General features: G+C 43.6%; 1 protein-coding gene across 2 annotated transcripts; it reads left to right on the forward strand.

Moving 5' to 3' along the window:
* On the forward strand, positions 1 to 24040 carry hsd17b4 (hydroxysteroid (17-beta) dehydrogenase 4). Of its 2 annotated transcripts, none has more exons than XM_053870960.1 (25): positions 1 to 162; positions 1845 to 1898; positions 2178 to 2285; positions 3059 to 3118; positions 3657 to 3678; positions 4833 to 4879; positions 5365 to 5449; positions 7530 to 7717; positions 9072 to 9163; positions 9554 to 9578; positions 9698 to 9826; positions 11942 to 12033; positions 17001 to 17113; positions 17247 to 17370; positions 17441 to 17492; positions 17868 to 17939; positions 20460 to 20563; positions 20634 to 20699; positions 20983 to 21052; positions 21134 to 21240; positions 21319 to 21405; positions 21472 to 21567; positions 22003 to 22141; positions 22590 to 22717; positions 23007 to 24040. In XM_053870960.1, the coding sequence occupies exons 1-25, from the start codon at positions 111 to 113 to the stop codon at positions 23094 to 23096; spliced, it is 2202 nt and encodes a 733-aa protein (XP_053726935.1). In that variant the 5' UTR covers positions 1 to 110; the 3' UTR covers positions 23097 to 24040. The 2 variants fall into 2 exon arrangements, with proteins under 2 accessions (XP_053726935.1, XP_053726936.1); XM_053870961.1 differs by having other exon boundaries at positions 21472 to 21558.
* The last annotated feature ends 156 nt before the right edge of the window (positions 24041 to 24196 follow it).

Below are 24196 nucleotides of genomic sequence, written 5' to 3' on the forward strand. Positions count from 1 at the left end.
CCGGAAGTTTGCACCAGCGTAAATGCACCCTGCTGCTGACAAGGAACGACTCCTGTGACTTTTCGAACCCAGACGCAGCCTGTTATTAGATAGACTTTTATTTTGCAATAATGGACTTAAGATTCGAGGGACGAGTTGTGCTTGTGACGGGAGCTGGAGGAGGTAAAGATGTGTCTAAAGCTGTTGTCTGCTAGCTGCTATTGCTTAAACTTATGGGTGAAAAACTAGTTGTAAATGTGTCCGAACTTATGTTTCTATCTCGAATGCGAGTATATAGCGACAGATATAGTCTCGCCTGTCGCTATGGTTCTGCATGAAAATGGTTACGTGTTTGCACGCATTACGTGATATATGTTGCAAATGTAGGAACATAACAACTGATCATGGTTTGTCTTATTTGACAAGTGAGTGTTTTAATGTCTACCGGGAGGCGTGCATTTATTTCTGGGGCTTAGAAATACATTTTGTAGAACTGAGCATAAAACGTTAGGGTCAAAGTACTCATAGGAGTGTTGGGGCCAAGTGTGTTAAAGTTCACCAGCAGCACTAGCTCTTACCTTTAAACTCGCCGTTGTTCTGTTTTGCTGTGTTGACTTCAAATGGTTTACATAGTCACATTATATAATAGTTATTTGCAGCGTGTTTGTGACAATCATATTTTAGCCCGACTTACGTTTTGTCATGACAGTTTTGGTTTTTCTGCCTTCTTAACTTCCAACTTGTGTTTTTAATAAGAGTTTCTGCTATGATAACTGTTGTAGCATTGCATCACAGCTATCTGAATGACTCAGTTAAAGTGAGAATTGTTGAAGATGAAGTTGAAGAAGATGGTTCTCAGTAATTTAGTGGTGTATTTTATGTTATGATATTTCATCCATGCTATATGTCTTGTACTGTAGCATAAAGCTGACCTACCTACCTACCTACCTACCTACCTATGTTCTGTTCTGTATAAGGTTACACATGTAATGCACCAGATCATTTTTACGTTGCATGATGTCAGTACATAAATGCGACTGGAACAAATAGGTAAATGACTTATAACTAAATTTCTGCCCATATTCATGATGCTGTGTCTCAGTACCATCATTTTATTTTGCCTTAAACATTTGAAAACATGATGGTGACAAGAAAACTCAATCTGAAGTATGTCCTAGTCTTAAAGAGGAAAATACAAACACATTTTGTTTCGAGTCAGGTTTTGTATTCCAAATAACAGGGGTGAAGTGAGTGTGCCAAGAAGCTTTTGCAATTACAAATATCTGTTTGTTTTTCTAGAGATTTGCTATTAGGATTTTTGATAATTTATCTGTAATTAAATTGTTGGTTTGTATTTCAGTTGGAATGTACAACGCTGTGGACAGAGAATTGTCTATTAATTTCAAAACCATGCCCTGGTTGTGAGCGCCACATTTAGAGTGAAGACTTACTGAGCTTTCACCCTGTCTGTACGGTACAGTCCAGATACCCTGCAGAGAAAATTAATTCAGACGGGTTGTAGCCATAACTGCTTGTTCTGCAGCCAAAGCTTCTGGTTATAGGTGAGGATAGAGGATATTTAACATGGACTGCTAGATTCTGAATTAACAAATTCCTGACTTGACTATGGTGGGCTTCTCTGTAGGAAAATAAATGCGATCCAAAATGCCCTGTTTTTACACTAAGCAACAACTTATATAAGCGGCTTTGCTCATCCCACCAATGAAATATTGCTACCTATTGCTTATTTAATCATTAATATCATATTTCTTCCATATATTCCAGTGGCATCCATTGATCACAAACCAGTTAAATGTACTTTGCGCAGAGATCTCTGAAGTAATTCTGTTTCTTCTCTCCTGCAGGTCTCGGAAAAGAATATGCACTGGCTTTTGCTGAAAGAGGGGCTTCAGTTGTAGGTAATTATACATATTTACTGTTTACTACAGTGGGGATGATACAATTGAGATAATGTCATGAAGAAGAAGAAGGAAAAAACAGGGTGAGGAAGAATGTAGATGGGTGATGGTGTTCATGTTCCCCGTTTGAACTCCTGCCACCTAGGCAGAACCTGTCCTTGAACCTTGACAAGGAATCATGCCATCTGAGCTCCTCGCATAAGCTAATCACTCGTGGAGAATTGCAGCAATGGCTCTTTTAATGTTCATCCTTTTTTTTTTCTTACCTTCACAACATAGTGAATGACCTTGGGTCCGACAGTAAAGGTGGCGGAAAGAGTTCTGCTGCTGCCGATAAGGTTGTGGAGGAGATAAGAGCCAGGGGAGGCAAAGCTGTGGCCAACTACGGTGAGGATTTTGGACTGTTTTCTGTCTTGTTTCCAAATGAAAATTAATATTTCACTCTGTAAAATTTGAAAGCATTTAATAATATAATACATTTTGACTGTTCTTTATTGTTCATTCTCTTTCTGTTGTTTCTTGATGAACTCTTTATCTTCATTTTGACATGATGTTATCTCACATTCCACTTTGCTTCCTCAACTAGCTCATGTCCTCTTGTGTAACTGTTCTAAATCTTTTCAAGTATTTCTTCTCTTTTCCATTCTGTTCTTGTTCCTTGATGCTTCACCTGATTCTTGTCAGTTCTCCTCATTTTCTTCATCTCCTGTTTTGTTCTTACTTTCTTCCTTGTTCCACATTTTTTTGCCTTGCGTTTCTTGATTCTGCTCCATTTGGATTATTCCCTTTTTTATATTTTCACCTTTTTATCCTCCTTTCTGCTGTTCCTGAGGTTTTTTTTCCACACGCCTCTCTTTCTTCCCTTTGTTCAGTCTGTGCTCATTTCTTCTGTCTTCAAGTAACTTACTTTGTCTCCTGCTGTTTTTTTAATGCATTTGCCTCACTTTTGATCTCATTTTTTTGCTCTTCTGTGTTTTGCTGATTTAAATGCTTAAATACTCACGTCATGTAATTGAATTCTCTATTGCACATTTCTACTCTAGTAGGAAGAGTGAACATAAACATTGTCCTGACTTGATCTCATATTTAAGTGGACAAGAAATATCAGTTAGGAAATCAGTCTTTCCCTTTCAGTACATGTTTTCCTGTTTTGCTGCTAGATTCCGTTGAAGATGGAGACAAAGTAATTCAGGCAGCCCTGGATGCGTTTGGAAGGATAGGTGAGTAAATGTCTGCTTTGAATCTAGAATTTAAGTCATTGAATATAGTCTGCTGCATCCTGCACCGTGTATGAGGAAGCATCCAGCCCAGCTATCCTGTGAAGCACAACTGTTCAGACTCAACATTCGTGGGACAAATCTGGCCTGCCACCTCATTTTGTGTAGTCAACTTTGTGTACGTATCGTATGCAACAAAATCATATTTAAAACCAGTTTCACGTGCACCAAAATCTACACCACTCCAGTCTCTCACTTCAGTCTCTCTCTGAGAGAGACTGTTCAAGCTTTCACGTTCGTCTGACTCTAGGAAGAAGATTATGGCTGAATCAGGAACACAACACATTCATGAATCGGCAGAATACCGTGTGTATAACATACTGCAATGCAAAAGTTAGCCTTTCATAATAAAGGCCAATAGAATGCCAGTAATGGACTTATCTTAGAATTGAAATTTGTTTGACAGGGAATATATTTATTAAGGATGTTGGACACCTGAGCATTTTATTAAATTATTTTAATTAATTAATTTGTTTTTCAGATGTTGTGGTGAACAATGCTGGGTGAGTGGCGTTTTTGAACAGTCATTCATATTTTAAATTTGTTTATTTCTATAATGTATATCTTCATTGTGCTTGTGTGATGCATGAGACTCCTGCATGTTATGAGGCCATTCTGCAGTTGATGAAGATGCTGTGCAGTGGCTGATCTTAATATTGCTCTTTCTCTCTGTTGTATGGTGGCTCCTATTATACTTTTCCTTCTTATGAGGAAGGAGATGGTTTTGTAGGGTTGAAAGGATCAAGCTTTATATAGCGACTATTTTTAAGGGATGCACTGAAATGAAAAATCTATGCTGAAACGAAAAAGCGAAAATTAGGTAAATAAGGATCAAAACTGAAACACCAATGAACTATAAGTGCCGCAATTTTTGTAGAATCTTCTGTCTAATTTTTGGCTTTGAACAACAATTTCAATGAAACTGAACATCATTTTTACACCAAGAGCGCTGCATACTGAGCTGAGAAAAATCAAGACTATATCATGAAAGCTCATCACCCCATCACTGCTTTGCACGTCTTGATAGAAATGGCGTTTTCTCCTTGGCTAAGTGAGCTGCATTATTCCTACATCCAAATAGGAGCTTTATTTGGTGGAACAAAAGACTGTTCTCGATGGTGTCCACAGTGCACTTTTTGTTGTTTTCGCTTCGTGGTCCGTCTGAACTTCTTTGCTCAGAAGACGCCTTAGTGCTGCAATTAAGTGAATAATGTCTGTTGTAGAAGTGTCAGAGGAGCTGGTCTCTGTAGTTGGTGGCTCAAATGGGGCCAAGAAGAGAGATGATGTTCTCTTTTAAGACCCACTGTTGTGACGGGACTGTCGCGAGGAGCTCCTGATCTGTGCTGAAGCCAGGAAGAGCTCTTGTGCTGAGGCTGCTCAGCATGTGATTAGTGTGACGTGAAGAAACTCTGCAGATCCACACTCTCTTGTCATTCCAGCATTACATATCTGACAGATGGTCAGCTTGCGTTATCACATCAATTTTCCAAAAAAGCAATTTTTGGCCCATTTTCGGACGCCAATTTTCGGCAGGCAAATTTTCAGCGCACCCTACTATTTTCTCGCTTGATTTTACGCTTGAAGCAGACACGAGACAGATAATGATGAGCTCCTCGGCTCCGTCTAATGAAACCTTTAAAATTTTATTTTATCTCAGGATCCTGCGTGACCGATCATTTCCCCGCACAAGTGATTTGGACTGGGGTAAGTCAAATCCTTTCCCATTTAATACGATTGAAAAGTAGGAGACTTGTTTTCTGCCATGAAGCTGAACTGGTTCTTAGTTTCTTCTGGAACCTTTTACCCTACTGGACTTCCCGGGTCGAAGACGTTCCTGAGCCATCAAGCTGCCGTCCCTTTATCTCATTTACCTATTTTGAGACAACCCATTAATAAAGTGGCATCAATTTATGATTTTGGCAGATCACTCGGCTTTAAGTAACTTTAAGTTACCCAAAGTATCCTTTTCCATGGGTTGCACTCAATATATGTGCAAGACTTAGGTACATAGGAAATCTCAGAATTTAGTGACCCTAGGAGTATTTATTCAGGAAAGAAAAGATAACTATGCAACACTACACAACATGGTTAAACTATGTATGTGGCCATCAATTTTCACACATCCCTGAAAAAGATCCTCTGAATTGTTGTCTTTATTCTTTACTCATTTGTCCTTCTTCATTTGTCAGACCTGGTTCAGAGGGTTCATCTGAGGGGCTCTTTTTTGGTCACCCGTGCTGCATGGAACCACATGAAAAAGCAGAACTTTGGCAGGTAATTTATCTTGAAAAATACAGCCAGTGTCTCTAAAGGTACGACTATAGGTCAAAGGTAAAGGTAGCTTTTATAGTCAGTTCTGCCATATGCCTTGCATACCGAGGATTGAAATGTCATGAAATGCTAACTAATACCAAGTGTCCCCTTCTAATTTTTCAATAAATTCAGTGATAATGACTTGATATTAATGGCTGTATTCAGCACAACAGCCGTCTTTGTACAAAGTAACGAAACAAAAAGTAGAACTGGGATCTACCAAGAAGCCAATATGATACTCTGATATAAATGTTGTCTGACATCCTCGCATTAATAAAAACTTGAATAGCTTCCTTCTTATCGGGATGAAGTGGAGCTTCTCCAGGCATGTGTTGGTTGTTAACCAACACATGTCCAGCATTGTGTTTGCTGGCTGTTTCGCTTCACACCCTGGATCTTATCGAAGGGAGTTTGATTTTGTAAAAAATGCAACAGTCCCTGTCTTATTTTTTTTTTCCTCCATGAGGACTTAATACTGATGTGGCAGAGCAAGTCATCCTGTTAATATCCTCACTGTTTAAAGCTGCGTGTTTGCTGCAGCCAGTGCCCAGCCCAAATGTTGAGTAAGAACCCTTAAATTGAGTAAGAACCCTTAAACTGAAGTGGTTTGAGGACAGTTGGATAGATAATGTTGTTTTGTGCTGAATTGCAGCTCGTCAAACATTCATGCCAAATGTTCAAAAGCGAGAACATGTCTTCATCATAACTCCTTGCAGTTTGTCGCTGGTCTCTCGCACTTGAGCTGAGGTGTATTTTAAGCCCACTACTGACAGAAACCCTTTGTAATTGAGGCAGTGAGCTGTTTGAAGTGGTCAGGAGTAAATATAGACTCATTCCTGACACATTGGATCTCTAGAACCTTCAGATCTTCTTTAATGCAGAAGCAAAACTTCAAGGGGATCGTCTTAATTGGATTCTTAAGTTGTGAAGCGGCCAATAGATGATCAGGAAGACTGTGCTTACTAAACGTTAGTAGCATGTGCAACTACAGCTGCTCGTCCACACAATAACAGGTTTGCTGTCGCTCAATAATAAAGGTGCAGCATTCAAGGTTAGCTGCTATATGAAGCATATACAGAATCTTAATTTGCAGTCACTGTTATTCACTCTCGCTATATTCAAAGGCTCCCTCAGCCGCCAGATCCAGGAACATTCAGGCTGCATTTTGCATGAAACTTCGCCTTCTTCTGCAAGTCACTTAAGTCTGTGATGGGTCAAGTATGGGGAAATTGAAGTGACAATTGAAAATAAATGTACTGTAAAGGCTATTCCTTTAGTCATTCATATGAGCCATGAATAGATCTGTCGTGGAAATGGAATAAATTGGCCTGTGGAAGTCTCACCTCCCCTAAACTTCTTCCCAATAATGCCATCATCTCCTAAATGACCTGAATGTTGCACTTGATGTAATTTGTAAATGGATCGCTGGTTACTGATGACCAGCGAGGCATTGTGTTTCTGGCTTCTCCTGTGTTTAGTGTAACTGAACCAAATAACATTTTCTTGTGAGCTGATGTAGAATATAATGGAGACAAATGGGTCATGACAGATTTAGATGTTGTTGAGGGACGTGGTGGGCCAACTATTGCAACAAAGAGTAGCTTGTGTTGGAAAATAAATAAATAAATAAATAAATAAATGGAATTACAGGAATTAAATGAATTCAGTGCGGGGAAAAGTACAAAAATCAAAAAGTCACTTTGCAGACAATGATAACAGGAAGAGAATTATGCAAGTTATACTACTACGGTGCTGAAAACCAAAACTGCAGGTTTTATCAACGTGTCAGTTTGAATTCAGAAATCACAATATGGATGGGTGGAAAATTAGGACTCTATATGTGTGTGCCAAAAACTGTGTTGCATGTCAGTTCGCTTAAAGTTTCCAAAGATTTTTGTTACTCCACTGAGTTTTAGGACAATTTTCAGGCTGGTTTGTGGGAGAATCTTGTTTTTTTTTTTTTTGGTGCCCCACGACTTGGTAGCAGCGCTTGTCACTCTGCATTAATGTTGACTGGTTGCCTGTGGATGTGTGCGGTCAGAATCATCATGACGGCGTCAGCTGCAGGCATCTATGGCAACTTTGGGCAAGCCAACTATAGCGCAGCCAAGCTGGGCCTCCTGGGTCTGTCCAACACCTTGGCCATAGAGGGACGGAAATACAACATCCACTGCAACACCATTGCTCCGGTCGCTGGGTCACGGCTCACGGAGCAGGTCATGCCTCCAGGTAAGTGAGAATGATAGCCTGTGCCATTGTATGTTCAGGGTGAAGCGCATTGCATCTGGCTTTACACTGCTGTGTAATGCCATCCTCAATTTAATTTGCGGCTGAAGATCATGATATGACGTACCTCAATACTCAAATGCAGTGACATGGTCTCACAACTTGGTTTGTTTTGCTTGAGAGCTAGAGCAGTGGATCATCATGTGTGCCTGAGTTAAACCCTCTCTTTAAGACACTGTTTGGACTGGTTTGTGAGAAGAGCAAGGAACTGTGAGATGAGGAACATGAGGACGATAACTTAAAAGTTGAAGAAACTTTCTCAGTAGATTTATTGTCATTGGAGAGTTCTGCCCGGCTTGGAAATTAATGTTCTACACTGAATCGTTCATTGACTTACTGGTAAACTAATGAGAAGATGCAAGATCAGAGCATTTCCCATGTGTCCTGCTGGATGAATTTAAGAGTTACCAGCTGTTGCCTTGCCCAGGACTAGTTTGTCTAGGCAAGGCGTTAGATTTCATTTTATTTAGTTGGAATGGATTGGATTCTGGCAGTCACCGTCTCTGTGTAACTGGTGTGGCTAGATCAGGAGATGGTTTCAAAGTGATCCAAGTTGTGCTGCAGGTTGTTTGGGTGAAATGTCAACACATCAGAGCTGTGTTACACAGTGCTGTAATGGAGCGTTACGCAGACCAGTGAACTGTCTGGATTCTGGACCATTCTTAGTCATTAATGCAAGATTTATGAGGGTTATTAAATGACAATTTATTAATTTTCTTTATTCATCGTGCTCCAGCTGTCAGCTGACTGTAAAGGTTCGCAGTGTTTGCTCCTCACCAAGCGAGTGTTAAGTCAGGTATCTGTGAGAACATATTTCGTGCTCTCTTGCCAACTGGGTGATAAATAAAAGGTGGTTTTGTTGGCCTGCCGTGCTGGTACATGGTAGCATCTGTCACAATGCGCCTTGCCAACTGACCTTAGGAAACACTTCCATGTGCTGGGTTTGATTGACTCCAGCTTTTCCTGCAGACATTTCCAAATGGAAACCAGCACCTTTTTTAAATAAGTCACTGCTAAAAAAAAAGAAGGAAACACTTTGTCTGGTGTTAGAGATCACGCACAGAGTTGTGTCTTGCATGAAACTGTGTGTCTGATGGGTTTCTTTTCAATGTTCCCTCAGTGTTTTCATTATGCTGTTTTAAAGTACGGATGGTCTGTATTTTACCTCAGGGCTTGTCTGAGAGCTCTGACCGTGACAACCACCAAGCAAGCACAGCTCTCTGCTGTCCACTGTGATTCTGTAAACACACGTGTGGGGCAAGAGTCTTTTCTAAAGTGTGTGCCTGTTTGTTTTTAGATCTTGTGGCGGCTTTGAAGGCAGAGTATGTTTCTCCTCTGGTTCTCTGGCTGTGTCATGAACAGTGTGAAGAAAATGGAGGACTGTTTGAGGTATATACTTTCCCAAAATATATGTCTGGGCTTTTCCTCATCTGCTGTATATTTGTTTGAAAAATGCTGATGTTTCCATATATACATTTTTCTTACAGAATAATTTGTCTTTTTTTGCTACGAAGTACATTCTTTGTGTGCCCACATAAGGACAACGATTCATGATGTGATCTCATAGTTTGAAAAATCTTTAGTGCGACAGAATTCATTTATCCTGGTGTCTTGCTGATATAGTTCTTGACTGACTTTTGGGTGTATATCCCTGTTGAATGAATGTCTCCAATTCACATTATTCAAGCTATAAATTTATCCACGTCCACCTTGTGTACCTGTGACTTTTGGTTTTGTGTTTGTATAATTCCACCTTTTCATTTGTGTTTCTCTATCCAGGTTGGTGCTGGCTGGGCGGGTAAATGTAAGTTCTTTGTGTGTTTCTACAGAAGTTTCTGCACAACTGTCACACAAATTCATGCATGTTTTTTATGCGCCCTGTTTTCAGTGACCTCTTTTTGAGTGTGTTCTCTCTCTCTGCAGTGCGCTGGGAGCGTTCTCTGGGCAGCATAGTAAGAAAAAAGGACCAGCCAATGACTCCTGAGGCTGTCCGTGACCAGTGGGACGAAGTCTGTGACTTCACTAATGCGACCAAACCTGTATCCGTGGAAGGTCAGTTCTGCTGTGACATGGGGACAGTGGTGGCCAAAAGCTTCTCATGACCCCTTCCTTCTCCCTTCGGCGGTTGTTTGGAAAATAACTAGATACACCAAGCCCCAATTTGCATTTAATTCCAGACATTTCCATTACAGCAGGTGTATGCTTAACAGGTGTATAACATAACATAAGATGAACCTGACTGTGTCTCGCTGATGAGTGTGTTGAACATCCAGGTAGCAGTTGTCAATGAAGTGACAAGATGAGAAAATATTGATAAGAAAACCGATTACATAAAAGGCAATTACATATTGCACAAATCAGACAATACTACAAATAATACAAAATCTATTGTATGATTCAGTAGCGGCACAAAGGTCTTTGACCAAAGCTGTTTATATTCAGCTTTCCTGACAAGTTGTTGGCCAAAGGGTCATTGCCGTTGCACTCCTGCATTTATAATAACTCGGCCTTTCTAGTATATAGGAGTATATCTGGTGCGTTTTTTATTACCATTTACATGAAATATATGTACAATAAGTAATTTTTAGAGCTGTTTCTATGTCTACTATTATATAACAGAAAATCGTTTCTGTGGTGAAGTAATCAGATTTGACGAGCAGATTAATAAAAAAATCCAAATTTGAGCAAACAACTTTATTTGTGGCTCTTGTTTTGTTTGCTCTTGTGTAATCCAGAGGGCGGCTGATGTTGATTATTATTTCACTCCACCTCCTTCACGCCTCTCCATTTCCTACTTTGTGCTTCACAAGTGAAGGGCTGCAGTGTGTATCACCAAACAAATGGGGGTGGTGGTCCCACTGGGGTCTTGCGTGGCTCATTAGCATGTCTTTGTAGCCTCCTCATTTGTAGATTATTGCAGAAACTTGTCACTGTCTGATCAGTTCAGCGCCACGCGCTGATAACAGCCAGCTCTCCGCTCCTCTCTTTACACTGCCTCGACTCCCGTCCTCATTATTGGAATACGTCTTTTAGCTGTTAATGGAGCCGGTTGTCGCTTCAGGTATTCAGGTTTTAGGCAGAATTAGGAAAAGTAAGACGATAAAGTCGGAATATTTAAATGAGTATGTAGACTACGACTAATCCTGTAAGGGGACAAACTGAAATGCTAATGTTTTGCTGTGAGGGATTGACGGAGTGAGAAGTTCAGTTTAGTAAGATTTGGTGCTTCTGTGTATGTATTCTGTGTATAAGTCTGCTGCAAGTGCTTTTCAAATCTAATATATTTGCAGTAGTCTGAGGTGGATTAACCTGTTTTTTTTTCATTAATTTATACCTCGAAAAAGCTTATTTACCTATGATAACTGGAATGTTTCTGCTTGCCTATTTTGTTTTTACCCACATGCATTTCAGAACAACTTGGCACCTCATTTGTTTTGCACCAAAAGTTTAAGAAATGTGTATCTGCTAGCATTATTACATACTTCTATTGTAACATAATGTCCAATTGTAATTATTATATTTTGATTAATGCTCATTGACACTGTTGGTTGAAGAAACTTTCTCTGTAGGAGTTTTGTGTAACCCTGACACTGAAATCTGTAAATCTGGATCATGTTTTTGTATGTATTAAGTGTAAATATGGCATTGATGGTGTTCAATAGATAAGAAAATCAGATTCTGGACGATGATGTTTGCTGATGATGAAGTGAGAGTGTGGAGGACATGGAAAAGAAGCTTGAGAGATATGCTGGGAGCAGGTGCAGGAGATGGTTTATCTGTAACTGAAGGAAGGTGAAGAAGGGACTGCTGTCGGGGTGGAACAGATGGAGCCGCCTGTGATATATCTGCATAAAGGGGAAGCTTTGTAGGAGGACTAGAGAGGAGAAGAACTGAAATGAGTAAACCAGAGTGGTGGCTCATGGGGGTCTGGATGGGTTGGACATATGGAGACTATAATGTTGGACATGAAAGAAGAGGAAGGCAACTAATATTGATGGATGTGATGGAGGAGACATGAAGAGAATAGGTGTGACAAGAGGAAATGATCATAAAGGCTTAAGGCTGACTTGGTGTTGTGGTCACCAAAAGTAAACTTCATAAAACATTTGTGTATTGCAGTGCAACTGAGCACATTTATGTAACTATTGCCACCTTTTGTGCCTGCAGAGTCTCTACAGTCAATCGTGAGTGTGATGTCTCGGGTGGAGTCGGGAGGACCGGCCGCGACTGCAACATCCTCCTCTGCTGGGATTGACCCTGTGAGTACAGATTTACTTGCAACGCATGACACAGCCACCATGCTGAGAACAGTTGCCTGGCTGTGGCCAGTGGTGTCCTTTAGAGCACGGGTTCTTAACCTTTTTGATCTTGGGGCCCACCATTCCCCAAATCAATGGGGCCGGGTCCCATTCAATTATAGAACTGATTCATTATTCTTAATCTCATTTGTGGTCAACAACCATGCACGTGAACAAACCAAGGCCTTGTGAAACAGCATGAAAGCATGTGGTCATCGCAAAGATATTGAAAAATCCAACCAGCAGCAGAACCAGGTGCAAGTCATATTCATCAAATTTACTAGAGAAAAAAAGAAAAAAAAATACACTTGATGCAAACGTTTGAGAACATTTGAAAACTTCAGAATAAAATAAATATCATAAAACCATGTCTAAATATCATAAAATTAAAAGAATATATCTTGTTTAAACTCCAAAAAAGATATAAGTGAAGTGTAAATAAAAGTATTGCCATAAAATGTACCAAATAATTGTCAAAACTGCTCCAACAGGTGCTTTCATGAACCGTGTTTACACTGAAGACTTGCAGTATGGTGATAAATAATAGTGAACGCTGGATATCTCTGTCACATTTGTTCAAGCAAACTTCAATTATTTTGTTTTAAATGCTTCATAACCAAGAGTGACAATCGCATATGTTTCATGATTGACATGCATTTGATTGGCAGTTGTTGTTGAAGAGTGCAGACTATCCAGCACCATTATTTAAATGCGTTCTTTGTTCATTTCTATCATGTCTCGTGTCACGAGTTGTAGAACATCTGGTTAGTTGAAGCACAGATAGTTATTTGAATGAGACGTCAATCCACTGATGTGATTGAGTTTGTAGATCAGAACTGGAAATGAAGTCAACATGTTGGGTTGTGAATGTTATTTTCTTGTTTGTAACACAATTGTTCAAGGGGGGAGACGTGATGTCACTTCTGAGATGAGTCATCTGCGATCTTACCAGCAAGCCTCTTACTCTGCAGAACCTCTAAGCAGCTCGGCTGTTGACCAGCAGTTGCAGTGACTTAGCCACGCTGTGATGAAGTATTCATGTAGAACTGGTGACCTTTTTTGAAGCCTTTTAAGCCCTCTCTCCACATTGAAGCTGAACTCTGTCAACCTCCTAAGGTCTCTCATGGAGAAGAAGCTCATATTTTCATATGCTCATGTGTCCTGGCCGCATCAGGTGGCCCCACTTCTGACCTGTCGGCTGATTCCTAATGCCTCATAAAACTGAAGTTAAGAGTGGAAGTCTCAGCAGACGTAGTTATGAATTGTGTCAATCTGCTTCACCAATATGTCTCACTGCTTCTGCTCCCTTTTATCTGTGAATTACTCATAGATATTTTTATGCGTTTTGTACGCTGTGCTGGTCGTAACCAACCACAGCTGGGCTGATCTGTCGCAGCAGTATCAGAGTTTGACTGTCTAGTGTTGAGAAAATGTCCATGTTGTGTCTCTGCTGCACATTTTGACAATAGCCCGAGGACAAACATCACCATCATGTCCTCGGCTGACACGGTCGGGTGGAAAATCGTGTGTAGGTTTTTAGCACAAGTATATCGTGCTACACATGGTGGTCCTGTCGTGGAGCGGGAGTTTTGCTCTGAGCGACACTGCTTTAATGTCCGATACATTATGACAGCATTTCTGCACAAAGATGTGTTTTTATTTGGAGCAGGGAGATAATAAATTGTTGACGAAAGGACTGCATTCCAAATAAAAAGTAAGTATGTGGACAAGTGACTGCTGGGGTTACTAGTGTATCTTCACTACAAGAATGTTGAACACGCTGCCATGGAGCAAACCCTTGCTTGCACTTGACCACTCCCATCCCAAGACCTACTGTCCCACAACCCTCGAAGTAATCACAGAAAATACGTTTTCGAGTTACAACAAATCTGTTTCTGTAATGTCACTTTACTGTATTGTGTGTACAGGAATGTGTAGAAAGTAAAATGGATCTGCCGCCAGCCATCTGGCTCTGACAGTCCCAGGAGCGTCACTTTAGATTGTTCAATGGGTTCCAGCCAAAAGCCTACTGACATTGCCAAGGTGCAATTGAGCTGAACCCTTACTGAGAGCCACTTTAATGGCTTTAAAAGTGTGGCGCATTTTGGACTGGTTTCAGAGTGTGCGAGGGGAGAGACACTTATGTTGTATTGCATTCCATTCATCTGTATCTGCAACTCATTTAGCTGTAGCCGCATGAAGGAGAGGTGAGGGAGGTTTGTTAGCAGGGTGGATTTACGGCCTCGAAATGGCTGCTACTGAAAGAACAGTTAGAAATGTATTCCAACACAAGATGCATTGAGACCCGTCCTGCAAATGCACACCCACTATAAGGAGAGCCGTCGCTGAGCATCTGACTCATATTTTCAATGACAACTTCCTCCTCCTTCCACGTCGCTTACGGCAAGTTGGACTTTGCCAGCAGCAGTCTGCAGAGACACGGCTCCAGAGAAACAGCCGGTAAAATGCCTGGTTTGAAATGAAAGAACTGAGCAAGTGAATAAAACCTTTAAGATGAATGAGAAATTCATGGAAGTCTCTCCCAGTGGTGAGACTATAGAGCTCCGAAATGAGCCTGATAGATAATTTAGGTTCAATAACCTGAACTGTTGCAGATGTGCTTTGTACTTGATTCATATTTAATCCACTTAACCCACGTGTGGGTCCCGTTGTAAGTGTTCCATTTGTCGAGTGGATGTTTGAGAAGCAAGATATCTAACATCTTGTACGACTCAGAGCGTGTGTTCCCTCTACATCGACATGTTTGCGTGTCGTGCATTTGCATCCTCTGGGTGCCGGATCAGAAGAGTTCCTCAGCAGCGACATGAAAACACTCACTGCATCACTGTTGCTTGTTGAGAAACCTATAAATAAAGTAGGACTTTCATTGTCAATATATGTGAGTTTTGAATTCACATCTTTTCGTCTGTACAGAGGATTTCATGGGCAGCTGAGTTAAGTTTTTAAGTGCAAAATACTGAATTTGTCTGGAGCCTGATGATGGCAGTCTGGCCTCTATTAAAGGTTCTGGGACCGAAGTCACGGCCTGAGGAAGACGGTTCTCTACTGTCATAGAGATGTGGAAGCATGAATGCATCAGTTGCAGGAGATTCTAGAACCTAAAGGATTTCTGTATTAAAGATTGCGGTTTGGATTCCTGTCTTCCAGAATGTCACGGTTGATGTTTGTCAGATGAATAGAGGGAAGAGTGGTCCTGCCGAGATCAGCAGCAGAGCGTCGTCTTGTCTCGGGACTAATGCCTTGTCTTTATCGCAGTAGCGGACGATGCTGGGCCGTATCACAGCAGCAACAGTTGAGCAGCACTCCTTCCTGGATGGAAACTGCGTCTTGAAGTGTGAATTTTAAAAATAAAAAAGTGAAAATGATCCGGTGCCTGATCTTTATGCTGAGGGGAACTTTTAAGCACAAGGACTCTTTCATAAATTAAGTACATATGCGCAGTTGAGGTCACGTTTTTGGACATAATATAAGAAGTATATAATCAGTAACTGCACGACGGGTTAAAACTCAGCCTTGGCACAAATCCCCACCATGATGGAAGAAGAAGACGATTATTATTCTTGTTCAGCTGGCACACGTCTCAATTTTAAAACCAACAGACTGTAAGGGCAACTCTCATGTGACAACAGAAAACAAATGCGCCGCTTTACGGATGATCAGCCGTGTCTTCTCTGCTCACTCTACTTGAGTTGAAACACACTTGTTTGGGAGAATGTGTTGGGTCTCCAAGAAGGGGACGTCACATTTTTATCGACCTAACCTTGTTTGCTGGATCGAGCACGTCTTCTTGCTCTTACTCGCTTCCTTACTTTGAGTCATCTTCCGGGTCTCACCCCACCATGTTGCATGACCCCTGCTTAAACCTGACACAAAAGTGCTGAAAGGGAAACAGGAAAAATCGATACGTCTGGAGTGTGCAGTCTGGTGCGGACATTGGCGAGAGGCCTGCAGGTTGGATGCCTGTCACAGGGCAGATGTGGGAAAACAAGTTACACACAGAATCATACAGGCAGTTTAGAGACTTCAGTTAGAATCTTTTTGGACTGTGGGAGGAAACTTGAGTGCTAAGAGCAAACCCACTTAAGCACATGGACAATACGCAAATCCAAACTCCGTGCAAGAAAGACCCATGTTTAGTTGGAAGCGAGAATACAACCTTGTTGCTGTGAATCCTCAGTACTAAGCGCTAAAACCCCAAACAAAATCGTAGCCCAGGCCCTTGGAACAGTGGTCACTGGATGAAAAGGTTCCTGTTTTTGAGAGTCTTCACTACCAACCTCTGTGCTCTGTTTTGAAATGAACTTGATCAGCCGCGACTCCATGCTCCTTCACGAGAAATCCCACCGGTCCTCCAAGTAATGACTGCGGATGATTCCTCGGATCCAATCCAAGGGATCATCACGCCACTTGGTGCTGATTAGAACACTCCTTCACCTCTTCATGTCACACTTTTCCCTCAAACGGCCACTGATGCAAGAATCAAAGACTCTGTTGGGGAAGGTTTCCACGGCTTTCTCGTGGTTAGGGTGTTTTCTCTCCGTCGGCATCTGTTGGTCTGCTGTCCAATCCCGGGGGCCTGGTGCTTTTGTGCTGCTTCAGTTGTCGGCTCTTGTCCCGGGGCAGTCTTCTGATTTTGAACAAAGCCAAGCTGTTTTTTAGTTTTAATCCTGCCTCCCTAGTCCTTCCGCTGTGAGAGCTGAGCAAAATAACAATATAACAGTGGAACAGAAGAGTGGAAAGTAGCGGGACTACAGAACAAGCCGACCAGTTACCACACCAGAGTATGACATGGCTGACCTGAGCAGAAGAAACTCCAGACCTTAGCATGGCTCCAGACCTGTTTCAGAAACCAGACTACAGCTTATGTAAACAAACTAACTTAATAAGAGGATGTCTTTTCCTTTCAGAAAGCGGCGATTGGGCAGAAGCTTCCCCACACCAGCTTCACCATCTCCCCCACCCAGTGCATCCTCTATGCGTTGGGTGTGGGAATGTCCACCAAAGACCCTGACTATCTCAGGCAAGTGCTTGCGTCACCCCACGTTTTATTTCTTTGCTAGCCCTTTTTATTAGTTGCTCACAATGGAGCGTGAGGGGGATCTGTAGCAGTTTGTGAAAAAAAACCTTTACTGTGTCCGCATCCATTGATGCAGGTTCTTGTATGAAGGCCATCCAGACTTCAGCTGCCTCCCTACATTTGGAGTCATCCCCTCTCAGGCGACTATGACGGATGGAAGCCTGGGATCCATCCCTGGGTTCAACATCGACCCCACTAAGGTCAGACAGACGTCTCATCGGAGCTTTTTTAGCACCAGAGGACGTGACTTCAATCCTGCCGCTGTTTCAGATTTTGCACGGGGAGCAGTATCTGCAGGTCTTCAAACCTCTGCCAACGTCAGGTACCATGTCCCTGCCTGAACTCATTTTGGGTATAATTTTACATCAGACATGATGAGGGACGTTTTTTTTGTGCATCTGGCTGCGTAATCGTTCTTCAATTATTCATGCGGGATCCAGACCTCCTCTCATGCACGTCATCTGATTACACTCTTTCTTGTCAAAGGTTGCTGAAATGATCATTTATTTATTTTTTTCACTTTTGTTTTTTCTTTTTTAATTTCACTATGCCATAAAAAATAGGACCTTATTTATTTGAAATTAAAAATGCGAGGCCAGTAGACTGTGGCAGCCACCGATGTGTTGTAGATTGTTGTCCAGCTTCACTGTGAAGTCCTCATAAATGACCTGAACTCTGTGTCTGATGCCTCTTTCAGGAACCATTGTGTCTAAAGCCACTGTGACGGATGTGCTGGACAAAGGCTCCGGAGCCGTCCTCCTCCTGGACGGTGAGTTTTCAAACTCATTTACTCCTCCTGGCGTCTCCTTGAGGGCAGTTCAGTTTAAGTTCCTTTGTTCTTGAACGAGAACGTCGCCAACTGTACTGGATTTACGCTTATTTAATGAACAACCTTTAAAGTCTTTTGTACGAGTGAATGGATGAAAGGCGCTTCTCTCCATGGCTCTGCTGGGACCGGGCATAATGGGCTGAGCCCTGCAAACACTGCTGTGACAATCCCACAGAAATGGACCATGTTGGAGCTGCTTTCTTCTGTCATGAATCCAGCTCTAAACCATCGGGTTTCTCTGAGATGCAAGGCGTGGCTCGCTGTCTGAGCGAAGGTCATGAAGCTGCGGCCAAACATAGGTGTTTTTCACCACTACAGTTGTGTTTTTGACTCGCTGCTACTAACTGTCTCTGGGTGGCAGGTGGGTTCCCTGTTCTTGCTCCACAGAAGAGGCAGGTGTTTTATGTTTCAGTTAATTTTCTGCTGTCTGGTTGTTGTTATTCAATTATCAGCGTAAAAAGACACTGTTAACGCTCCAGGGAACCACTTTTCCATCACTCCAGTGTCCAGAGTCCGTCTGCTGGGCTCCGTCACGCCACACTCATCCTGGCTGTCGCGGCAATATGATGCTGAAAAGAAGAGTTTGCAGTGTGTGTTCGGAGGCTTCCTTCAGATTTGACGCCTCCTCATGGTTAGATGCGTGAACCACCTCACTAGCTTCTATTAATATGGACGAGCAGGTTCTAATCCAAGCCTCTGCTGGATGATGGAGAGTCTCAGACAAAGCTCCTGTCTGTAAGTGATGCTGGGAAAGTTGACCAGTATTTTGCCTTTTGGCTCAGCTCTTTCTCTTCCTGGAGATAATAAACCGTGACCAATCGCCTCCCTCCATGGTGATGTTGCATTTGAAATGACGAAGGTTTATCTGATCCATGAAGTTCTAACACCATCTTGCAGTAGCCCCCAGCACTTCCGCAGCAGAACACAGACCAGATTGACCTGCACAAGCCTTCAGAGCTAGTCAGGCTTCTCAGAACAAGGATTCCTGTGCCGTTTAAAAAATTCAAGCGCTTTCTGAAAGCGGAGAGCTTTCCAATGATGCATGCAGCTGCAGTGAGGAGCTGAGTGAGAGGGAGCCAGACGCCGAGAGAGCGGCGTCGGAAAGCAAGTCTGGAGGGTGTTCTGAGAGTGTTGGTTGAGTTAGGACGGGAGACGGGAAGTGGCTTTGTTTTCCTCAGATGGCCATTGCTGTATCGCATATCTGAGTCTGCAGCCGTAATGCAAATCAGTATTAGTGTATTCAGTAGAACTGGTCTTTAAGAAGCGAGAACACCTTCTGTCAGTAAAGTTTTGGGGACAAAATCTGTCAGTGATGGAGAGCATGTGTCATCAGATACCAACAGAAGAAAACACTGCCTGAGCTGGATTAAGTCACCGATACACAACTAGTTTCACCATGTTCTCTCCCCCAGTACGATATGCCATCACATGGGTGGTGTCATCCTCAGTGGTACAGTGCTAACTGTGTTAGCATCTGCAGCGTAACATCCAGTGACTAGCTAGGCCTGGTATACGACTGACCACCTAATAATACTTTCCTATGGTTATTGGCAGCTCTGTTGGGCGTGTTTCTACCTTCAAGATACGCTTACTTACCCAGAAATGGATATGGTGTCAATGATGCCACGTCAAAAACATTTTAAAATAACTAGACGCTGCTAGACTCTAGCTCAAAAGTTGGCCAAGTTATGCCCCGGTGTCTGTGGCTGCAGTTTGACCAGGCTGTGACCTTTCCCCTACTCTGCAGCTCCGTCACCACAGCAACCCTCCCACTCCCTGCCCCTCAGCTGAACTGCTAAATCATTGTTCTTCAGAGCGAGTTAACTACTCCCTGAACAAATGGCCCTATCTCAGAAACCATACCATGATAATCCTGAGGCTTTTGTCTCTTAATACCAAATTTCATGTGTCTACAGTCTACGGTTTGGCCAGGATGGCGAGTTGAAAACGATTAGCTTTGCCGCGATTTTCGAGCAGCAGCCACAGCGCTCCAATGCATTTTCAATGGGGCGAAAACAGCTTTTACCTCGTGTTGGCGATTCTTACGCAAATTCTGAAAGTGCTTCAGTAATTCTGAGCTCGTTTTACGAGAGAGGACAAGTGTGACTACACAAATGGAAAGTTTCATGTTTCTGCGCCCCGCTGTTTGGCCACTACATCAGTCTAGAAACTTGAACCGTATTTCGACTGGTTTTGGCTTTTGAACCGCGTCTCTACGACGAAAGCTCTGGGAGGAGTAGCGTGACGAAAAATTAAACAAAATGGTGCGGAGAAGAACAATATTGTGAATGCACTTGGGTGCAGTGTATCGCATAAAAAATCATATACAGTATGTGAGTCAGGAGTCATGGTGAACTGACTGGTGAACCGGTCTCTGGGTGACTGGTGGTGAGGGCATCGATAGGGGAGGTCAAAGTGTCGGAGCGAACCCTGAAATAAAGAGGAGACTCTGTGTGTTAGTCAACAGCTACTGTGGCGACGAACTCATCTGCTACAACCAGTGGACGGTGTTTGTGGTGGGCGCTGGAGGCTTCGGCGGGAAGAGGACGTCTGACAAGGCCAAAGTGAGAGTCTGCAGTTGAGCTCGGCGTGAGAAACTGCGCTTCATGCTAATGCTGTGCTTCATCTCTGCAGCCTCCACTGCCTCCACCCAAGCGGGCGCCAGATGCCGTCGTGATCGATTCCACCACCAGAGACCAGGTGAGCCTGTTGCAGGCCATAAATAAACCCTGGCTGCATCCTCCAGTTACTTTTCTCTCTGAATGTGTTTCACGGGATCAGTATGTAATGCAAGTCTTTGATGAGGCAGCAGGAAGTCAAATGGAAGTGGGGAGGTTAAATCCCCGGAGCCAAATAAATGATGCCTTCAAAGACGGTCTCATTTGAGTTCCCTATTGCCGTCATGAGGATTTCATCTTCCGTGAAAAGTTCAGCCGTTTATTAATAAGAAATAGATCTGAACGTGGCGTGTCTCCGGCGACAGGCAGCTTTGTACCGTCTGAGCGGCGACTGGAACCCTCTTCACATCGACCCCAGCTTCGCCGCCATGGGAGGTGAGAGTGCACGGCAGGCTTTTGTTTTTAATGCCTTGCTCAGAGGCGCCTCCTCGGATGCTCTGCTCTTCTCTCTGGTAGGCTTCGACACGCCGATCCTGCACGGCCTGTGTTCTTTTGGATTCGCCGCAAGACACGTCCTCAAGCAGTTCGCCAACAACGACCCAGCCAGATTCAAGGCCATCAAGGTCAGTGACTGCGTGTCGGGCCCCCGCCGGTTCTGCCGGAGGTGAAACAGTGACTCAACCTCCATGAGTCTCGCTCAGGTGCGCTTTGTGAAGCCGGTGCTGCCGGGCCAGTCGCTGCAGACGGAGATGTGGAAGGAGGGGAACCGGATTCACCTGCAGTGTAAGGTGAGCGGTGACGGCGTGACCCTGATGACCCCTGAGTTGGTATCTCATCTCCGCTGTCTGGTCCAGGTGAAGGAGACTGGCACCGTCGTGCTGGCGGGAGCTTACGTGGATTTGCATGACGCCCCTGAAGCTGCAGTGGAGACTCCCAAGCAGGTACTGGAGGTGAGACTCAATTGCTCCTGCAAACACAGCCAAAATCAATGGAACAGTCTGTGGAGTGTGTTCTTTAGACTGACAACCAGTGAGCCCTGTCGCTGTCAGGCTTCATCTTTCCGTTACATTTCCTTCCACCTGAATCTAAATTTCTGATAAAATTTTGGCTTTTATAAGAAGACAGCCCACACTGAAGCTTTAGTGCAGGTGGCCTCAAACAGACAAACCCCACAGCTCACTCACCACCGCAATACCACGGTGAAACACCAGCCATCACCACCCCAGCCACGAGCCCACCACACCACCACCGCAAGGGAAGTGACCACCACCAACCAAGAGCCAACATCCACTCAAAACCACAGTGTCTCAGAAGCCACCCCACGGCCTTCGACACTCCTAACAAACACATGGACACCTCCCTCATGTGTTGTCTGGTCCTCTCAGGCTGGAAGCCTTCAGAGTGAGCTGGTGTTCACTGAGATCGGTCGCCGTATCAAAGAGTCTGGGTCGGACCTGGTCAAGAAGGTCAACGCGGTCTTCAGCTGGGAGATCACCAAAGACGGCAAGAACGCCGAGCAGTGGAGTGAGTCTCACACACACACACACACACACACACTCGTTTGCATCGCTAGCCCTGTGGGGACATTGGGAGGTTTCTCATTGCCATAACCCTTTCCCCAGCCTCTCACCCTAAACCTAACCCTCCAAAACACACGGCTCCCCTTAACCTGGAATCTGAACCAAACTGAAACCCGATTATAAGCACCTTGTTATTTTAAAGTCTTCATCCTCAAACTGAGGTTTGGACCTGTGGGGACTGGAAAAGTTCCCCAAGAGGACATAAGGTCCCCACAAGGATAGTGCTTTGTCACAACCCACCTCCTCCTGTGCTCCCTCTTCGTCCTCACTGACTCACTGGGATTGGAACCTTCCATGTTGGCTCAGTAAAACAGACATCCTCAGACAAAGGCTGCAGCACACGGCGCCAGGTTCTCTCAGCAGGAATCACAGATGAGTTTTCCTCCTCGCAGCCATCGACCTGAAGAACGGCAGTGGCTCTCTGCACAAAGGCTCCTTCGGAGGGAAGCCGGACGTGACCTTCACTGTGTCGGACGAGGACTTCATGGAGGTGGTGCAGGGGAAGGTGGACCCCCAGAAGGTGAGCCAGCCGCTGCCTGCTGTTCTGCACTGACGTGACAGTCAAAGCAAGAGACGCGTGCTTGTTTCTGAATGTGTTCCAGAGCAGCCGCCTGCTTGTTATGTCGGGGACGTAGCTCCAACTATTGATATATTCTCCATGGCACGCTGGGTATTGATCCGGGTCTCCTGTGCTCCTACGCCGAGAGCTGAGGGAGAATTTAAAGGACACCAGCGTTGTTGACGGGAACATGAAGGAGGCGACCGTGACCAGCCCTAAACCCTCTGTCTCTCTGTATGTGTGTTTCCAGGCGTTCTTCGCCGGCAAGCTGAAGGTCCGGGGGAACGTCATGCTGAGCCAGAAGCTGCAGGTCATCCTGAAGGATCACGCCAAGCTGTGAGCGCCCCCTGCGGGAAGCCCTCGACCAATCAGGACTCACAGAGGACGCCCCAAATAAAATGATTTTCTTTCTGGAACTCCACTGTCCACATAACCTGAACTATTGCTTTCAAAAACACAACTCATGTACACAACTTCTCAGCTGAGAGGGAACGACACCAACCATGTAAACGGTGAACACGTCAGCTGATGGAGCTCAGACGGTGCAGGTTCCTCCTGTCATGGAACAACAGTTACTACTTTATTTAGTCTTTTATGACCATTGCGACTCACAGTATAGTTTAGATTGACATGTTTGACGGTGAGATGATATATATATATATATTAACTGCTTATTGAGTTTGATGTTGAGTGTGCCATGATGGGAAGATGGCACGCTCATTTTCACAGCCCACTCTTTACAACAATTTCATTGGAATTTCAGAGCGCCCCCTTAAATGAGGCATTGTGAAGCTGTGCAACAAGCAATATAATTATTTGTTAGTCGATTTTATAGAAATGTAATTTCAAACCAACCATTTGCGCGGTCACATTTTAAGTGAGCTCCGAGCGAAGTGCGAGGGTGTGTCACAGGAGCACACGTGACGGGATGCGCCGCGCAGCTGGAGGTTGAAGTCAGATAAATAAATGAAGGCTCGTAAATGTTTCAAGTTCAGGAGCTAAAGATTTTTCTTCAGAGCAATAAATGGACTTAAAATATTGAGGCGTGGACGTCAACTCGAGCAAACCTGAGGTCGGCCTTCTCTATACACAAGCAGTTTGGGGCGCTTTGTCTCTGAGGAATGTCTCCAACTGAGTGTCAACTATTTTCACATTTTCTGATAAACGGTTTTCAATATGCTGGTGATGTTTGATGAAATATGCTAAATAGGCTGGTTTTCTAATTCCAAATTTATCATCGCCTAAAAGAGGATTTGTCGAGTGCTAGATATTTTCATTAATAAAGAAAATAATGTAAAAAAACAAACTGGATTTTATTTCTTGAGGGGTTTGGGATCCTCGGGCTGAACTGGCGGCTCTGAAACAGAAATTAAATCGGACTCTTGACTGTGTTGACAGTAGGCGTGTCTGTCTCCATGCACGCGGTCGCAGCAGATAAAG

The sequence above is a fragment of the Synchiropus splendidus genome, chromosome 7 (genome assembly GCF_027744825.2).
Source record: "Synchiropus splendidus isolate RoL2022-P1 chromosome 7, RoL_Sspl_1.0, whole genome shotgun sequence".
Taxonomy (NCBI): domain Eukaryota; kingdom Metazoa; phylum Chordata; class Actinopteri; order Syngnathiformes; family Callionymidae; genus Synchiropus; species Synchiropus splendidus.